Genomic DNA, 20,749 nt, shown 5'->3' with positions numbered 1-20,749 from the left:
TCAATTGACAACAAAATTTAATTTCATTGCTTTATGGTCAAATCAATTGGCTTCCCCAAACAAATTCTAGGCATTAATTGGTTCTTGAATATCAATATCAATCAATTTATCTAAATATTCATTGGTATTGCTTGATTGTGATTGTCACCAATATTTTATTTCATTGATTGGATACCCCTGGTTTTTTTCAACCATGGCTAGGCAGGTTCCCGGGGGAGGGGCCGGGGAACAGGTCACCCTACCTATCCGAAGTCCTTATGTAAACATGGCACTCCTCGTGCATGTCTTCAAGGACAAACGAAAAATGTAAATCCCTTGATTAATTCGAAACTTTTTAAGGCAAAGAAGAAAATTTAAATTAAATCGCCCAGGAAATCCATCACGAGCGCGCGCAAACCATCTAGTTGTAGCCCGCTCAACAATTCCACTGGAAAGTTGCACGAGGTAGCTCTTCCAGTTTGAGCCCAATTAAATGACGTTCAACTGCATGAGTTCCATTGTTCTCGCTACTGTTTACATTGAACAAAGACTGAATGCATAATTAATGTTTGGGGTTACATGGAATTCTTGCCCCAAGACTTTGCCAAGTCCACATTCCAAACAACCTGTACTTCAAACGGTTTCAAACTAAATACAGTGGCAACGAAGCAGTGAAAGAGTGAACACCGGAAACCAATCGTGTAGTAACTTAGCTGCTGTCACCGCACACGGGAGCTCTATCCTACACGTGACCTGAGAGAAAGGACAACGCGAACCCATTCTCCTTACTGAAGCACTCTATTCTTTTTTGGCCAAATTTTCATCGAACATTCATTGTTAATGAAACCCTGAATTATGTAGGCATACTGACGTTGAAAATGTTTTAATCAAGTAAAAGCTTCTTACGTTGGTGATCGATGATCATTACTTTGATTTCGGCTAATGACCCTGGTATGTGACTTCCAGCGACACTGAAACTGTGTCTGAAACTAAAGTCTCTTCCTTTCCTTTTTTTTACCGGCCAGCGGAGCGAAGCGCAAATCGAAAATTTACGGTGAGCTTTTGGTGTTAAGCCTATGCACAATCAAGCCGTTATTATGTTCTCAAGATGAACCAAACGTGACAAGTAGTAACTTACCACCTGACATAACTAAAATTCTCCGACCCCTCCCCCCTCCGGGAGGATAAACAATGACAGGTGCCTAAAACAGCATGAAACAACAAAATAACAAGGGCACATCTTTGCGCCAAATGGAGGCTGTTGTTTCTATATTTTTCTGCCATTAGGCATTTGCATAATATCTGCGTCACAGCTTGCCTCACTTCCTTAATTTTCCAGCAGTAAAGAAAAGGATTAATCGTTGAATTCAAGTAAATCAACGTGGCGGTGCATGTTCCAGCGATAAAAATAGGTAGAAGTGTTCCAATCCGAAACGCGATGGCCTCTATTATTGAAAATGGCACATAGCACATAGCACATAGCACATAACCAAAGTGAGATGAACCCATAATGCACTGTAAACTGTCGACGGAATCTTAGCGCTCTGTTCATTTGAAAACTGTTTTGCCGAGCGTGACTATCATGAATTCTAACTCGCTGCCGGCTTCGAAGAAGAAAGAAGATGTTAGAATAACTGTAGGCAGAAATGACAATGCTAAGCAGTATCACCAGACATGATACAATGAAAAAGATTCTTCTGTTTATCAAGTAAGCTGTGCCAGTGACAAGGCTGCAAGTCCAAAATAAGACCACGACTACTATCACCCGAGAACGGGTTATAATACGGTGATAACTGGATTTCAGTAACAACACCAGTAGTCTGTCGAGACATAATATTGGCAGTTAGTGTCAATGATAAAACCCCGCACAAAGTCGTGCTTAAGACAAATGTTAGATATCTTATGATACGACACAAGGCTAAATGGCCATTTTCAATGAACAAAATACTGGTCCCAGAGGTTCTCTTCTCTCTACCGGAGTACGATAATTCAGCGCGAAGCGCCGACCAACGAGCTGCAATGCAGCGAGCCTAGAGAATCTCTACGCTCGCTGCATTGCAGCTCGTTGGTCGGCGCTTCGCGCTGAATTATCGTACTCCGGTAGAGAGAAGAGAACCTCTGGGACCAGAGTAATGGCGTAAAGGGGTTGCGAGATGACGCCCACAAAGAGGTCACTGGTAGCCAAAGAACGAAAAAGAACTCTTGAAGGCGCTGACAATGTATCTTCCTTATTCAGAGTAATTAAAACCAGAATGTTCCCACGAGAAGCAGTAATTGCGAGCACGATATTCAAGACGGCGATGAAAAAAATACCAAGTGAAATTGTTCCTGTTTTACCCTGTGCCATGGAAACAATCCAGGAACATACTGTTTCATCTTTGTCGCCTTCTGAAATCAGTCTGGCGCCGTTGGTTGAGTTATTCATGTCGTGTTTACAACAAAATGCAGCTTATTTGCAAGTCGTCGCAAGAACTTCTCACCTCAGTAAGCAAGAATACTAACACACACTTTTCCGTTACGGGGTCGCGAGGTCTTGCAGAACAATTGCTTTCGTAGGCCTCTCCTCCTGCCTAAACAAATTCACTAAATGGAAAATACATCACATTTAAAGACAACAGGCTTCAATACTTGGTCCGACAAGATGATTTATTGCCCTTTTAGTTTAACACAACAACTCTAAACCAAAGAAAAAATTTTCGAAAAGTTTGATTGACACGTGACAAGAGATATTTAACATATCCGACAAGCGCGAGTGGAATAATTGTTTTATTAAAAACTTTAAATTGAATTATCAAATTTTATTAAATTTTTAGCCCCCTTTTAATTTTAAGCTGACACGTACGCTTACCATATTTGTGGATTATGGTATATTGGCTGATATACCATAATGGCTAAGCCAATAAATAGTCTTGAATTGCATTACCAATGATCTAGTTTTTAATAAATGGACAATATTCAATAGATTAAAATAAACAATTTTTAAAAATCGAGTTTCCAGATGGGATTTGAACCCACGACCCTCCGTGATCTAGTCGGATGGACGAGGGAAAACTTAAATTATAGTTCAAATCCTGAGTCCAATCTCTGAATACCTTCTCGGTTCAAACTGTACTTGCATGCTTTGACAATAAATGTGAAACTTTCATGATCCAGCTATCACTTCAGCTGAAAAAGCACAAAAAAGCACTTCAGCCAAAAAAGCACAACATATATTTGATTTCAACAGGCGTATTTATAAAAATAAATCTTCAATTCATACGTGTGCCTTCTGAAATTCAGAGCTGCCTTTTAGTGTCTGCAGGTGTCCTATTGAGTTTCTATAAGAAGAGCTAACATCTGATTAGTTAGTTTTCAATATTGCTCCTGTTCATCAATGAAACAAGATAACTAGCATACAAAAGTCCTGAAATGTTCATTTTCATGACAAGTGTCAATGGCCAAACTTTGTTACAGGTCTCATTTTGACAAAAAAGGTTGTGCATGTAACCTAAGGATTTTAAAAAACTAAAAAAAACTCAGCATCATCTCCCATAGCGGCCTGATAGATTCAGTCGATTTTGTTTACATAACAAAGTGGAATTGAGTTCTGAAGTTTGTACATTGATTGTCTTTTCCAAGGCAAGTGATTTGAAATTAACTCCAGGGAAACATTTCATATGAATATTTTTTGGCATTTTGTGTACCAGCACACGAGGACAAAACTTCACACACGGGCCCAGACATTCAGGAAATGATGTAATCTACACTAGAAGCAATGGGAAGCTTGATTTGGTTTGAATGTATGACTAATTTTGGACAATACACATACATGTAAAGTAACACAAGGCTGAGCATAGTTTTCCATTGTCCATTAGGGCACAAAGATCTATTTTTAGTTGGTTGCAAGCAAACGTTTACTATAATTATTGTATTTGGGTTTTGTGGGACAGTATCTTCAATAAATAACAGAAAAATTTAGTTGAAGTAGGTGGATATGGGGTTGCAAATGGAATAATTTTGGAAAAAAGATAGGTGCATATAAAGATCAGAACACAAGCAATATTTTTAATTAATCATATGTTGAGTAGTACTCTGAAGTAACATTAAATTAAAATTGCTAATAATTTTTAACCCAATAAGATTTACAATTTGACCTGGAGGTTTTATTGAACAGAACGTTCAATAGAGATAGTGTCACCATAATATATCTCAGGAAGTAACTGACACACAACAGTGATCAATGTACAGGATGATGATGATGGTATCATATGATTTAACCCTTTCGCTGGCAGGTCTGGGGACTCAATATTTTTCTATGATGTAAGCCGACAAATCAGGCCACAGCTCATCACATTTTAAGTTCAACCCCAACAAACTATACATCACTTTAATCAGCAGAAAATTTACCACCATTTTATAACTATTTTGTTACATATGGGTCCTTGTGCACATAACTTGGGGAAAGAAAAGCCAAGCATAACAAAATGTTTTAAGAGTATGTTGTTTTTCCTGCGCTACTAAGACAAGGCATAAACGTACCTGTGAGCATATCATTTGTATTATGCAAAAGTTATTATTTCAGGAACCAAACACTTTTTATTTCATCCAATTATCTTGATTGCAACCAAAGTTATGCCTTTTACTGTTCATCAAGGTGCGGCTTCGCAATTTTAAAAAATTAGAGGATACGTGATATTGCAAAACTATACTTGAGTAACAACCAGCTAGCTTCACTTGAAATCACCAAAATAGTAACCACGAAGGACACAAAGAACCATGAATGGACCATAAGGTAAAAATGGTTCTGTTCTTATAAAAAAATTACAATCCATAGCAACCTTCAGGAGTGTAGGCACAGGGAAAAATGCAGTATGAAATACTTGACATACATTCAAAGATACAGTTCACAAGTCCAAATAGTCACGGTCCTTTTCCCTCAAAAGAAAACTTCGTTAGGATCATTCTCTAACACAATTCGCCGTGCTTCCTCGACCGGAATCCATGCAGACCCCATTTTTAAAAGGATAGTATTGCGTGAGCAATTTTTTTTGGCGAAAAACCGGTCAAATTTAGCTATAAACAGCGAGAAAAACGGCTAAGAATGAAGGAATGTGATTTGACAAACCATAATAATCTTTAAGAACTCAAAACAATACTATCTGGGGGTCCGCTGAGGTTTTTAGTATGGATAGGGTCAGAGCGTACGAATTCGTACGTCTGCCAGCGAAAGGGCTAAAGAACCAGAATCTTTCAAGTTTTCTTATTATTGAAAATATTATAAGAAATAGACAGCTGTTTTGAGAGACATGTTTCGGCATACTTATGCCATCTTCAGTCAATGAGTAACTGAACGTGAGTAATTATATAACAGACAAGTAGATGAATAAAATATTTACAGTATGATGTAATACAAAAGCGGGTACTAATTACAACGTGACACCAAACATGAAAGGTGTGAACTAAAATGCTAGAAAAGTGTTATAATGCTGTTAAGTTCAGGTTTGATCTTATTTATAATACACGTTACTTTAAACTCCCTTTTGTCGGCTATTATTCTAAAATAGCGGACCTTAAACTCCAACAATTGTTGGGATGTAATTTCCGCTAGTCGCCTTTTCTCTACTAGGATAAAGGAGCACACGGAAAGCGATAAAAACTCGCATATCTTTAAGCATTTCAGCACATCTCCTTCTTGTAAGAACAAATACTCCCTTTTTTGCTTTAGTATTCTGGATTCTGCTAACAACTCAATTGATTTAAAACTCAAAGAAGCTTTTTATATAAATATGATCAAACCTGAACTTAACAAATAATTACAGCATTATAACACTTTTCTAGCATTTTAGTTCACACCTTTCATGTTTGGTGTCACGTTGTAAATAGTATCCGTTTTTGTATTACATCATACTGTAAAACGCTTCACGGCAGTAAATTGGTGATATCGGTACGTGCCGAGAAAAATTAGGAAACCATATATCTCGAGCTCTGTGAGCATAGAAACAAAGAAATCATTTGCTCAAATATTAGTTTTCGCCTTGAGAAGTATAAACTGTATACGTCAATTTACGACACATCTTCAACCCTTTGGTCTAAGAACAGTCAATAACTCTACAAGCAAGGGTAGAAAGCATTCGAAACCGGTTGATTTGTTAAAAAGTTGGCAATCAAATTCGTTAAAGTTCAACGCCCACTCATGAAGTAGTTTTCTTTTTTTCCCAGATGACTCACTACCTCTGCTGGACGATTGCTAGTAGAGTACTGCTGGATTGTTCAGTTACGAATTCTATCAAAATATTCTTAATCAATGGATCTGTTCTGTAGAATTTATTGGAACCATAGAGAACCACAATTCTCACAGAATCTGTTTGACAAATACAAACCAAACTCTAACGTCAATTCCGTACGCACAGCAGGCGTAAACTACAATGTAACTGACAGAAAAAGGAAGGTGATCGTTTTTAACTGCATAAATTAACATTTGCAAAAAATAAATGAAGGTGAAGTTGCGGATTCCGAGTGTATTCTCGATCTTTGGTACGTTCAGTGTTTTATTCAACCTTTGGTTCCAATCATGTTCGAACTTGTACTCTTCCCGCAAACTGCTTGGTTGTAGGAATTCAGATTGATATCATGGGACCCGCTTTGAACTGATACACAGACAGTCGATTTAAGAGGGGAAAGGGTCGTGACTGAAACCCGTCATTCTGTTCTGAGGGCGAAACCACCTTTTTTAAAGGTGAAAAGGGTACCGGTGTCGCTGCACAGGGAAAATATCAATTGCTGGAACAGTTGTTTAAAATAGTACGTAATCCAATTGAAAAGTGCTTAAGCAAAAGTTCTTTTTTTGTCGTAAAATTGGAGGCAACATGGGGCGATCTTGTTTTCACCTAGATCACAATTGAGGAACACTTCCTTGGGATCCTTCCAAGTGATCTTTCTCCATGTCCCCTCCTCTCTTTCTGTATTAAGGCCAGTCACCGGCTATGTTAAACGCACAAGACAGAGCCTAGTGTTATGGAACGTTGATAAGAACATATCATCAGTAAAAGTATTTCTTGCGAAAAGATTCAACGGTCATGACCACTTTATCGTTGTAGCAGAGAATAGCCAGAGCCAACTTCCTTGTAACCCAAGCGGAGGCGGAGGTTGGCGAGGGGAAGTGCGAACACGATATTAGATGTGTTTGTGGATTGAGCACAACAAATATTTTTTTCAAGGACTCGAAGCAAATCACGTCTCGGATTATCTAACATGCGAATGAGAGCAATCAGTATAAAAAAATAATAAAATAATAAAATTGTGGATTTATATTGCGCCGTTTCCATGACGGGATGATCAACTGCGCATTACAACAATGCATGGAATAAATACTAATTACATCATAAGTTGCCGAGATGGAATGTTCTCGAAGGGATGGCTCACTACTAAATGTATGATATTTAGGGCAGATTCTAAGACGTGTCAGAGAGTCACATGAGTGTGTCGTAACGAGAGCCCCTGGTAAATATTTCCGCTCTTCAGATTGAGAACATTTCTTTCACGTTTATCTCGATTCAAAGTAGCCCTTGCTGGTATATCATGTTCAATAACCCATATTTTAAACTCGCCCGGCTTTTTTCTTTTTCCATTAAAAAGAGGGATAAGACTCGTTTTAAAATCGGTTATCATACGTATTGTTGACATGACTTCTTTTAATAAGAGATGAGTACGTATTTGAAAAAATACCAATGAGAATTGAAACATACTGGGTACACAACGCTTTTTTTTTAATCCCGGCGAACTCAAAGCAGTGATGGCATAAAATGAAAAAAAAAAAGAAAATAATAATAAGAAGGGATTACAACGACAGCGATGACGAGTGAGGGAACAAGACAAGATCTGTTCAGAAATTATAATACGCAACGCAACAAACGCGGAAGGATAATTACTAATAAGATTAAGTCTCGCGTTTACTTCAAAAGCGAACGTCCAAATTCACTTTTGATTACGTCAAAGTTTTCAGTCACTCAGGTGGTTTCGGTAAAAAATGGGAGAATAGCAGCGTGATCTAAAGAGGTTCAAAGAAACCTGCTCGGTTAATATCGCTTACTTTTTCGTTCACTGTTACTCAGAGCGTGAGTCCTTACAGTGTGTTGCGTGAGTGTTTCCACTTGTGTGGCGCTTGCTTCTAAAATATCAGTCAGCACTTTCATTGATAAACTAGCAAATCCAAATGGAACGGAAGTAAGAGTACTCTCAAACCGTAATCGTACAACAATTAATCGTCAATTCCTTTCACGACATTGGCTACTTGCTATAAGGAAAAGTGAAAGGTTACGTCTGGCAGATCAGCAAATAATTTTTCAAATATCATAGATTTGATTACACACAATACCGTCTGAGTTCTTATTACATCAACGGTTATGACCACTAAGGAAATATTTCAAATCCAGCTTCCTTGGTAAGGTGTCTATCCTTGGTACAAATAGGACCCCTCCATTGTATCACTTTATTTAGAAGAATTCACTGAAATCAAATTAAAACTTAGTTTTCCTATTTTGCGAACTAAATTTCCTTGAACATTCAAGTTCGAAACTTTTAGTTCACTTTTCACTCGTGACCTTCGGTGTCATTCGCATGACGCTCTGCGTTGTTCAGAGGAGCATCGTGTGTTATTTTTTCTCGATGATATTTTTAATCGGCGACATATAAACAGTTTTAAGTCGGTTAAGGTGGCAATTCCGTTGTCATAGTGGCTTGTCGGTGCGCAGGTCATTGTTTGTCGATAATCTGTCTAAAGAACGAGCGTTTCCTTCTTAAATCTGACAATTAGAACAATATTGCAGCAATGACCTGTTTTAAGCTTTGAATCTATTTGACCAAGTTTTACTCACAGCATGTTAGAGAAGAATCGAGTTTCCAGATGGGATTTGTTAGAGAAGTTCAGCTTTTATCCCTTTAGAGTCAGGTTGTGATGTGCCTCGCACGTGCTACAAATGGCGCTCATACGTGGTACACTTATTACTGTATCAACGTTTAAGTTGACCTTGAGTCTATCTCAGATGCAATAAAACCGAGTAAAAATGAATGAAATCGAAGTTAGAAGCCCTTTAGCGGAGGAAATATCCGAGTTAGCTCGATGTGCTAGCCAGTAAAATTACGCGCTTCAGTAAATTGACCCCAGTACGTGCTAAAGTTGGAGTGAAACACAAATCCTGTCATGCAGACGGAAACAAAAGTGACAAGTCCAGTGGGCGTGTGAGGGGAGATTACACAATCACATTCCATCGAAAAAAAAACAAACCAATATTTAAAGAGGTCTCGTGTATCGACATACAATAAACCGACTTGTGCTCTGTGCGACAAGAAGCGCAATATTGACAGCAGTACCACTAAAGCTGAACGTGTCGCACTGCAGATATGGAGATTGACAGTAACGTTTCGGAGAAGTTCACTTGGTTTCGAGTCAGAAAGAAAATTGGAAGATTTGGAGTAAACATTCGAATTAACCCCATCGTCACTTCCATCTCGGCCGCGATTATTTGGGCCTTTGTGATATTTTGCTCAGTCGAAGCAAAAGTCGCTTACGATGAGTTGACGAAGTCCATGAAGTGGATCACGGAAACCTGCACCTGGATGTACATTGGTACCCAAGATGTATGGGCTGTGTTTATTATAGTCCTGTATTTCTCGAAATACGGGAAAATGAAGCTGGGAAAACCGGATGACAGACCGGATTTCAGCGACGCAACGTACTTCACCATGCTGTTCGCAGCTGGGATAGGCGTCGGTTTGTTTTTCTTCGGAGTTGGTACGTACCGGTTTTTAGTTTGTATACGCCAGTCTAATGGGACGAAAGTAATATCACCCTCGTAAAAGATTTATAATTTCCTCGTCTGTACGTATAAAACATGCTCTTTTTTTTCCTGATGATAAAACAGTAATAAATCTAACCATATTTTTCGCAGTAATTTTGTTATTTGCTCTATTAGTTGACTGTAATAGCCAGACTTGTTACTGTGTTCTTTTCACCAATTACTATGTTGTCTTACGGACGTTTATATGAGATCGTGCGGGAAAGTTATTCCGACGTAGTTTTCCGTATGGAAAATATTCTCTACCTGATGATTTTCCCTCTTCTCGTTGTCAGACTGACTCGCTGGGTAACAATTTGCTATGGAAAAAAATTTGATGTCAATCACTCCAGTAATTTCCCAACAGTTTAGTGAGTAAGTCCGCACTCGTTATCGTATGACTTTTTTGCGTGTAACTGATTGGTCTATTTCAAAAAACCTGTCAAACCTGAGCTTTTTTACTTTAATCAAACGCGTGGTCTCCAAGGGGTCTGTGTAATTAGATACCGAAATATGTACAGATTTCAAATTCCTGTTTTTTTGTCAAGGCCTGCGCTCGTTTTTGAAATAGCGTCAAAGCATCTAACTACGCCGACAAAGTTTACTTGACGATAACAGCATTCTAGAACTTAAAAGTGATCTCTTCTATCATACTTTTTACTTTTAACCAATAGAAAATGAAAGAAATCGAAAAGGAGCGTATTTTCCATTCACCTACGACGACGTCATTACCGCAAAACAACGCACGCGATGTTTATCATGAGCATCTGTGTCATCACATACCAAAAACGTGAATGAAATGGAATTTTCTCTGCACTAAACATTAGAACTTGGACATTTATTTGCGATAGAATTCGCAACTGTGACATATACATCAAAGACTAATGTTCTGTTCTATCAACCCGAGAAGCGAGGCTTTTAACGAATCTTTTTTTAACCATTCACCATTTGTCTAAAATGCACAGAATAACAGAACCTGTACAGACCTGTTCACGAACCCAAATTAAATTGAATCGTAAATGTCGTCCTCGCATCTTTGAAAGATTTAAAGCAAACCGTCAGACTGTTAAATGCGATTGTTTTTTTTTTTTTTTTTAAGGCCCTCTTCAGACGGAAATTCTTCCGTTGATCGCGTCAATAACGCAAAGTATAAAACCCAAGTCACGCAAACTATGTGCTTAGATAAACAACTCAGATCGAGTGCAGAGTCGGTTATGAACCGAACTGACAGCTAAGCCAATTTGGAAGGTGTATCATTTCTTTTGACATGCCTTGCAAACGATACGATTGAGTTCAAATAAATTAGGTAAGCAAACAAATCGGGTTTGCAGGAGCTAAGAGCATTACGAATTGATTAATAGAAGTGTTTAGGCTTCCCTTTCTTGCCTGTGTAAGAGGACCGATCAATATTTATCTCCCAAGGGAGGGGGGTCAATTTGGCGGACAATTTTCTGTAGTCACCCCTGCTTTTTTTACTTTGTTAGCAGCGAGTGATCCCCACTCCGTTTCCCTGAAAACCAATGATCCTGCAAAAAATCAACCAACCCCTCTGGGCGATTTCTACTGACTGGCCCCTAATCAATTCTGATTTCGCTTCAGCCCAGTTTCATGGCGCTAGCTCCTACCAAACGTTTTTTTTTTTTATCAGCAAACGCATATATTTTGAAAAGGATACTCGAGAAAATGCTGATAATATTTGCGGTGACTATGCCATTGCTGGATAATAGGCAGATGTCAAGAAATCCAGAACAGAATATTTCACCAAAAAAAATTTTACTGCTCTGTAACTGTTCTGATTGTTCTACTATACCACAGTACGGCTGAATCCTTGAATCAGAAGCCCTTTATCAATGCCATAGATAACGCGTCGTTAGAATTTAGGATGGGTGCATATTCTTAGGAGAAGGAGAAAGGAGGGAGGGGAGGGGGAGAGATTTTTCAAAACATTCGCTATAACCAATGGATACTCATCCTTTTAGTACAATAAAATGCTTGGATGTGAAGGAACAGCTACAAAGCAAGAGATTATAATCTCTGGATACAAGTAGGTTGACTATTACATGGAATGAGGGAGGGGAAAGACGAGAGGTGAGGTAAAAGGGAAGGCCTTACAGTATTCTCAACCTCTATTTTTGTCTCTTCACAGCTGAACCTGTGTGGCACTATTCCGACACTAAAAACCGCTACTATGGCAGGTAATACATCACAACAACAACAAAATGGCAAACTTAGTATTTTAGAAAAAGGATTTAATCGCTTCCTGCAAACAGAACGATATATGTATGTCGCACTCTGCAAGTAAGAGGACTGAAAAGGCTGTTTTAATTTACGTTCCTGATCTAAAACTATCATTAATTTATTGTTGACACTAACTATTAATATCACCAATGATTTACACTGTACTTGGTACTTATTATTTTCAGGTACAATGACAATCAGCGTGCTCAGGATGCCATGAATGTTACTTTGTTTCACTGGGGTATTCACGGCTGGATCGTGTACGTCATTGTCGGCCTGCTACTTGCATTTGTCGGGTTTAGGCAGGGCCTTCCCATGACCGTGCGTTCTTGTTTCTATCCCCTCCTTGGCGACAAGATCTTTGGCTGGATGGGTGACGCAGTAGACATACTTTCCGTGGTGTGCACCATGTTCGGCGTTTGCACCAGCCTTGGACTTGGTGTTATACAGATGAATACTGGCTTTAACCGTATTTGGGAAAAGATTGAAATCACGACCACCAATCAAATTATCATTATCTGGTGCGTCACTGCATGTGCCACAGCCTCAGTGGTCAGCGGTCTAAAAGTTGGAATTCGCCGCCTCAGCGAGATCTGCTTCATCCTGGGAATGTTCCTTATGCTTGTTACATTCTTCTTTCAGAACACCTGGCATGTACTCAACGTTTACGTTCAAAGTATTGGCTACTATATTCAGTGGATTATTCAGCTCGGCTTCCATACAGATGCGTTCGCACAACTAAATAATGCTCCAGATGGTAAATCCAGCCAACACTGGATGGGAACCTGGACCATCTTCTACTGGGGATGGTGGATCGCCTGGTCTCCTTTTGTGGGAATGTTCATCGCCAAGATTTCAAGAGGAAGAACCATCAGGCAGTTTATCAACGCCACAATGACGGCCCCGATAATTTATTCGTTCCTCTGGTTTAGCATTTTTGGCAGCGCGGGTTTGAAAATGGAACGAGATGCTGAATCTGGTTGCTGCAACGCTACTGGGAAGCTTGTCCGGCTTTCGACTCGAAAAACAGAAGAAATGTGGTTTGATGTTATGGACCAACAGGGTGACCTGGGGATGTTCCTATCAATAGTTTCACTTGTAAGCATCGTCCTTTACTTCGTAACAAGCTCCGATAGCGGCTCCCTGGTGATCGACTGTCTATCAGCTAATGGTGATGCAGAACCACCCGTCATTCAGCGCGTTTTCTGGGCTTTAACAGAAGGTGCCTGTGCTACAGCTCTCCTTTATTCCGGTGGGACTCACGGACTGCAAGCTCTACAAGCAGTGTCTATAGCATCTGGCGTTCCTTACACCATCATGCTGTGTTTCATGTGCGTGGCTTTATGGAGAGCAGTTAAAATAGAAGCTGGAGACTTAGATCCCCATGGCCCACACTTTTCTACTGGTCTCCTGGACGTACTGACTCAACCCACCATGTCGAGTGTTCAAAAGGTTCTAATTGCAATCGTGGCACCATGGTATTCCATGGGGAACGCTGCCTCTAAGTTCGCTGGCAGAGAAGACCGGAAATATCTTTATATGCTGGCCCTGGCAGCTCCCTTTTATCTCTGGATTGTTTGCATGGCTCTTGAGCCAGTGGTAGAGGGAATTTCGCACGTTGGATGGACAATCTTGATTGGATTCTTCGCTTATGCCACAGCTATCCGTAACTCCATTCGAGAAAAGTACGCCATCTATGGTAACATGACTGAAGATTTCTTTGCAGTAACGCTCACCTACTTCTTTGCAGCATACCAGATGGAGCATCACATGGACCACGTTGAACACTTTGACATGGATGGCACAAACCTGAATGGAGCCAGCCGAGACATCATGCTCTCCGAGGTTCATATTAACAAGATGGCCGAAGACGATGACGGAACAAAACCAAAGAAAATTGATTGTAAAACAAATGGATTTGGCTCAGATGACCATGTGAATGATAATGCTGGTAATGAGATGCTCACAGAAGTCAAATCAAGCCAAGACAAAGGCTATGATGAGGCATTTTGAAAAGAACTATCCGAACAGGAAAACACTCAGATAAAATAAGAGCAGAACTGTATCCGACCAAACCAGCAGAACTCTATTTCCCTATTTATCTTTAATATATAGAACAACGGATTTCTACCTCCATTTTCAAAATCGCATGCGCCTTTTAAGTGTGGGAGAGGGTTACCATAGGTGCGTGAGCTAGTTCGGGTGAGACATTTCAGCACAGTCTATTTTTTATTATGAGCAAAGAAAGTGAGGAACTTTACCCATTTCATAGCTACGAGGACACCGTTTTTATAAGTGCATTTATTACCACAGTAGCAATGGTGGCATTAGCATTCACTCGGTTTACACCACAAATACTGTGACTAATGCGACATAGCGTATCAAATCTGCGTTGAACTTGTGCTACAAGAACTGGACCACGTGGGACTCTGCACTTTTATGATATTTCTTACTTTTACTTTTTCTTATACTTTTATCTTTACAATGCCTTTTTTGAACCTACTTGTTTTATTAGGAAAACGGGTTTCATGGTTGACCAGGCTATAAATATGATTCAATCGAATGCAAACGTACGATTAGATAGGTTATTGCGCTTCGCAATAACATGCGAACTATGAGGTTGTAATTATAAAACTAAAAATGCGTTTAACGCCCTCCAGCTGCCTGAGGATCACCAGTATAAAATAGGTGCTTCTACGAGTCAAGTTTTCGAGTAATGATTGAAAGATTTTCATTTACATTTCTCATGTCTCATGAAAACATCATGATGATATACGGTAACGCAAGGAATCTGAACCTCGGAGTTCGCATGTTTTAGGGTCTGTTTCCATATGGAGGTGGGAGAGCTCAGATAGGTGAGGTAGCCCGCCTTGGTGGGGCAACCCGCCTGTACATATAATCTCTTATCTTATCTTGATCACATTTACATGATAGCTGGGCTATTCCGCTTACGCGGGTCGCCCGGTCTGCCGGATAGATGAACCCTGTCACTTGCCATGTAAACGTTTCCGCTTAGCCGGAGTCGCCTTCACGTCACAATTGCAACGGCGCCAACAACCTTACCCCGATATCTTAGGGTTGTAAGATTGTATATAATTTCGACCACGGCTTAGCGGGTTACTTCACTTACCTGGACTCTCTCACCTTCGAGTAAACAGGCCCTTGAAAAGACTCCATAAAATAGGGTTAAAAAGTTAATAAGGGCCGCTGAAGTATTTAATGAAGCTAAATGCTAGCAAAAGTTTATCAGCGTTGCTAATTTATTTGTAAATAATTTTTTTTAATGTAGTTTTTCTTTTTGATAACGAGAGGCTGAAGTTTCCCCAAATTAAACAGCGACAAACATTGCATTGATACATGTGTTGTAACAGACGGGACTGATGAGATGTTAGAACTTCTCTTAGCTTTTGCTTTCAACTCAAAATCATGATATTACACTACCTAGATACGGCGAAGATTATTCGAGGCATCATAGATGTCATTGTTAAGCGAGAGAAAACTTCTGCAGTTGGATATGTCAGGAAACGCTCCCTTTGATAATAAACATGTAACTTACTTTGAAATCGCATAACTGGTTATTCCTGATGGCCACCTAGAGCGGGAATGCGCATGTGACTAAATCGTGATAGCATTGGCTTTGAATCCGATTGGCTAATCGTAAACGGCAACAGTCAAAAAGTTATATTTGGGTAAGAAATGGAAACTGTTGTTCTGTATCGGTGGTGGGTATTGTAAAATACATAATCGTCCACTTGTGTCCCAAAATCCAAAATTTGCCACTAGTGTCCAAAATTCAAAATCAGCCACTTGTGTCCAAGATCCAAAATCGGCCACTTGGGTCCAAAATCCAAAATCGGCCACTTGTGTCCAAAATCCAAATCGGCCACTTATGCCCAAAATCCATAATTGGTCACTGATGTACAAAATCCAAAATCGGACCTCTATGTCCAAAATCCGAAATTGGCCACTGGAGTCCAAAATCCAAAATCGGCCACTAGTGTCCGAAATCCATAGTCGGCCACCAATGTACAAAATCCAAAATCGGCCACTAGTGTCCAAAATCCAAAATTGCTAGTGCGCAAAATCTAAAAATAGGCCATCACCGTCCACTCCTTCACTCAATCGCTCACTCACTCAACAGGACAACATTATGGCTTGGCGTCCACAGGGCACAAGCATAAATACGAAGTCAGTCCAAGAAAGGAAACCGCTTAGGGAAAAATAAAAAAACAAAGAGGGAAAGAAAAAAAATAAGGGAGAAAAAGTAGAAATGACATTAAAAACAAAACGGAAATTCCACGGGGAGGAGTTATTCGGCCCCCAAGTCAGTTTGAGAGTAACTCCTTGTCCACCGGCTCCAAATCGTACTCGGGGAGAAGTTATTCGGTCCCCAAGCCATTTTGAGAATAACTCCCATAGAGTGCTTTGAACCCGCGACCTGGAGGTTCTCTTGCACTCGTTGCGCGTCCACGATTGTCACTCGAACATCTGGAAACTGAATATTAATGTAGGATTAATTGTCGGTGTAGAGAGTTTTTAAATACCGGGCTGGGGGAGAGGGTGAGGAGCTTTGTGTGACTGAGAGTGCAATCAAGCTGGGCTGGGGGGGGGGGGGGAAGGGCGAGGAGCTTTGTGTGACTGAGAGTACAATCAAGCTGGGCTGGGGGGGAGGGCGAGGAGCTTTGTGTGACTGAGAGTGCAATCAAGCGTTTCTAGTCATGAATAAAGGAAATGAATAATACAAAGCACTGAAAGAATGATATCAAAGAGGATTACAATATTAGCATATTTCGAAATGGCGGACGGCCTCGTTTTCCGGGGCTCGTTAAACGCAATGATTCGGTCACTTTTCGTAGAGGCTATCAAGTTTGTGTATTGGGACAATGTTATACTCCAAGTTTCACGCATTTCTATCTCTGTGGACGCATTTATTACACATAGACTTCTTTTACTTAATGTTTACTTTTCGCCAGGCGAGACATTAAAGAACTTCATTTGCTGACACACGAAAGGATAACTCTTTTTTTCCGCTCGCATTTAAAACATACTATACAAAAATACATTCATTTTGGCTCAAAAGTTGGATCTCTTACCAAGAGGCATAGAAATACATTATAATACCGTAAAGCTTATTTTTGCTGTTTGTCTATTGTGGTTCTTTGCAATAATTGTCAAAATTCTCTCGTGCTCATTATCCACACTTTTTTTGATAATTGGACAGACATTAACTACTGCATTGCGCGCGGATCTTCCGCAGAATTTGACCGAAATCGCCTTGTGGCATTCTCAGTTCTAGGTAAAGCAGGCTGACGTTGGGTTTTACAAACATAAGCCATCGACGGTCATTCCATATGGAAGTTGACTGATATTTATATATTTTGCGCAGGAATCATTTTGTATGTCACTTTGTATGAGATGTAAGCTCATGTGAAATGTTCAGTAATTCCTGTGACGCTTACAGAGAACTTATAGCTGTAGATAATTGACCGCTGAATACTTTCATTCTTTCTCCGGCATTGGGGCGTCGAATGGTTCCAAGCATCTCAGTGACCAAAATCCAAAATCCGAAATCCAAAATCAACCACTATGGTCCGAAATTGGACTTTGGCCACTAGAGTCCAAAGTCTAGAATCGGCCATTAAGGTCGAAAATCCAAAATCGGCCATTAGTTTCCGAAATCCAAAATTGCCATAGCGCAAAATTTAAAAATGGGCCACCACTGTCCACCCACTCAACAGGACAACATTATGGTTTGGCGTCCATAGGGCAGTAGCCATAAAAACGAAGTCAGCCTAAAAAATAAAACTGCTAAAAATAAATTAAATAAAACAAGGGAAAAGTAGGGGAAAAATAGAAAAGACAGCAAAATCAAAATGAAAACTCTGCGGCGAGGAGTTACTCGGCCTCCTAGCCAGTTTGAAAACCCCAACCTCAACTCGTACCTACTTTGTGGAAACTATACCCAAGCTGAGATCTCACGTGACTACCTCGAAATCAGCCGGTTCTCTACACGAGGAATTCTCTACAAAAAGGTTGATTTAATGAAATAAATGCTCTTGTACTATCAGTTTCCGGCCCTTTTGTTCACAAAAATAAATGTTCAGATAAAAGGTTCGGCTCACTTGTTAGCGGTTTTGTTGAAACAACTAAACTTTGTTTAAGTGACAGACCCTAAATGTTCAACCGAGCATCTCCAATCCCTCCAAAACAAGACATTTCGTGATCTGGATCAAAGCACAAATAAGAGAATGCATGCTTTAGTAGACAGCTATCCATTCTTTTGGCATTACACATTTGATGATGAAGAAGGAATTCGTGTCAGACAGCTCTGACTTGATAGATTCCGCAAAATTCGCAAAAGAGGTTTTACCGGACAGGTAATTAGTATTAAGTCGTTTCAAGCATCACATCCTTAAAGAAAGATGTAATTAACGAAGGAGCATTGAAGGGGAGAGACTTCCAAAGCTGTATGTCACATCAAGGACCGACTGAACGAGGTCTCCACCTCTACAGATCAGTCGTAAAGAGCCGAAGATGGCCATGTCTTTTGAATGTAACTTGCTCAGACTACAAAAGTAATGTGAGAGTAGAGAACCGTTATTAATGATGCTTATTATATGGCTGCGTCTCACAAGGACTACCGAATTCACGGCTTTGATTGGCTGAAATCAATATTTAAAGCGTTGTAGATTTTCCCATCTAGACCGGCATCTAGACCGGTGTAGAAAAAAAAGTTACAAAGAATATAATGTTTCGTTGCTTTCTAGACACAGCCATATAATAAACATCTTATTAACCGAACTAGGTCGGTCTGTATGGGAGAATCTTGACCTCGGTCGCTGGTACAGACCTCACTGCGTTCGGTCTGTGCTGGCGACCTCGGTCGAGATTCTCCCATACAGACCTCCCGCTCGGTTAATAAGAACTAATAAAAAGTAATAAATATCGTGCGAAACGGAAAGGGGCATGTTTTCTACCTTTGAAATAAGGCGCTGTTCATCAATAGCAAATGACATTTAATTGCTTGGTTTTTAAAAAAATCTTCATGTGCACTTTGACCTTCGTAGTACAAACCAAGGTTTTTTTTATTTAGAAAGACAACTGTTTAAAGATAGTTATTTAATACTCTATTTGATCAAGTATCTTTATTCAAAATAATAACATGTCTGTATCCCAGGCTCGCCGGTTCTGCTAACCCTTCACATCTCTTTGAGTTACATAACTGAACAAGACGAATGTTCTTTATAACGGTCGTTTCCAGTTGGTTTATGCGGAGAGCCCTTTGCGCCTGTCGGTAGAAAGTCCTCGTTGGCATGTCGCTTGCAATGGTACACCAGGTCGGCACACATCTCAGACATCCATGATCGTTTGGTGTCCTTTTCCTGTCGTAACTGAGCTATCTCCTTTCTCAGTGACAACTTCACCAAGGAGTCACACGAGGCCATACCTGCATTAGATATTAAGTAAATCAATGATGGGCTGATGGTTGGGTTCATCCTTCGCGTGTATAGTACTAACTTGCAATTCTGTTCTTGAAAAAAATTGAATTTTATCATGCAGAATTTAGATTGTGCAAGAGATTGTTCTAGCATTTTCATTTTATAACTCTAATTTCTGGCATTCTTTTCATCTGGGAGCTTTGTGGGCGCTTTCCACTGCGCCAGGACAAAGGTTATACCCTGCGTATTGAATGAGCAAGATTAAAGAGGAAAATATACCTTTGCAGCCTTTGAGAACGTTTGATAATCGTGCTCTGAAGATGAACCGTAAGCACGTTTGTCTTAATAAGATATCTGAAATACGTCGAACGAAAATACTTGTAGAATTTGTTTCCTTAACATACACTAAATACAAACATGGCAGTTTTGGCGGCACTATGGACTCCTTTGCGATCATTCTTAGTACACAGTTTCCCCTCATAACATTTTCACTGGCCCAATATACTGCAAATCCGTCCAACCGATGACCCCCCTTTTTGATATGGAGTATTGAAATTTGAAAAAAATATTGAAGCCAATGTATTCCTTTATCGATCAGTCGCATTACCCCCGCGTTCTTGATAATCTGGGAAATGAAATGGTAAGAACCTCAATATTCATCCTTTCGCCCTGAAGATCAGTAGACGTCAGCACAACCAGCATTGGCTAAACCAGACCACAAAGCAATTATTTTTATTCAAAATGGAAATTTACTTGCTAATTATTCCTTACTATTTATAATTTTTTTTCAGCTTTGAATACTACAACACTAATTTTTTTTGGACACAGATCGTTGTGTTCATTCTAGTCATCTGAGGGGAAGGAGCAAAGAAATACATGCCATCCATTTCACCGTAATATTTTTTTCTTGAGAATTCTCTGGATCATGAAATTCTTTTTTATCTAAAGTAAAGTAATACATCAGAATTCTGTATACTTTAAAGGATACGTTAAACGCGTCATTGTGTTGATGAAAAGCACCATGAATGAGGAACATACACAATCTGCACTACTGCGAGGATCGTGCATCAGACATACACAATCATACCTGTTTTTTTGTTTAACGAATGTTTTTCTAATCGTTCACCTCCATTTATTCTAAAAGTCAACTCCTCTCCAAAAAGAAGGTGTTTAAGGCGAATGAAGAAACAATTTGAATGCAAATTTTACATAATCTTGTCGTTGTGAAAATAATTTTTGACTAACGTTGTCATTGAAAATGGTACATATATAATTCTCCCC

At 39.6% G+C, this 20,749-nt stretch overlaps 1 protein-coding gene, 1 long non-coding RNA gene and 1 pseudogene across 2 annotated transcripts; 1 reads left to right on the top strand and 2 right to left on the bottom strand.

Moving 5' to 3' along the window:
* Positions 1-2,404, bottom strand: LOC148741485 (melanocyte-stimulating hormone receptor-like; annotated as a pseudogene).
* Positions 2,405-7,702: 5,298 nt separating this feature from the next.
* LOC148741484 (uncharacterized) lies at positions 7,703-10,320 on the bottom strand. Its single transcript, XR_016002076.1, has 2 exons — positions 10,059-10,320; positions 7,703-9,781 (listed from the first exon to the last, which is right to left on the bottom strand). It is a non-coding gene; the product is annotated as an uncharacterized LOC148741484 (long non-coding RNA).
* LOC111321256 (uncharacterized) lies at positions 9,236-15,592 on the top strand. The gene is made up of 3 exons (XM_022924087.2): positions 9,236-9,748; positions 11,938-11,986; positions 12,215-15,592. Exons 1-3 carry the CDS (start codon positions 9,358-9,360, stop codon positions 14,040-14,042), a joined length of 2,268 nt encoding a protein of 755 aa, XP_022779822.2. The 5' UTR covers positions 9,236-9,357; the 3' UTR covers positions 14,043-15,592.
* The last annotated feature ends 5,157 nt before the right edge of the window (positions 15,593-20,749 follow it).

The sequence above is a fragment of the Stylophora pistillata genome, chromosome 1, assembly GCF_964205215.1.
Source record: "Stylophora pistillata chromosome 1, jaStyPist1.2, whole genome shotgun sequence".
Taxonomy (NCBI): domain Eukaryota; kingdom Metazoa; phylum Cnidaria; class Anthozoa; order Scleractinia; family Pocilloporidae; genus Stylophora; species Stylophora pistillata.
Note: the sequence above shows the minus strand (reverse complement) of the source record. Positions and strands in the feature narration are given on the sequence as shown.

Excerpts from the sequence above, each read along its gene's own strand:
- LOC111321256 (XM_022924087.2), top strand. The coding sequence starts at position 9,358 with ATGGAGATTGACAGTAACGTTTCGGAGAAGTTCACTTGGTTTCGAGTC. Across the intron at positions 9,749-11,937 it reads TTTGTTTTTCTTCGGAGTTG|CTGAACCTGTGTGGCACTAT; the intron begins GTACGTACCGGT and ends GTCTCTTCACAG. Across the intron at positions 11,987-12,214 it reads AAAAACCGCTACTATGGCAG|GTACAATGACAATCAGCGTG; the intron begins GTAATACATCAC and ends TATTATTTTCAG.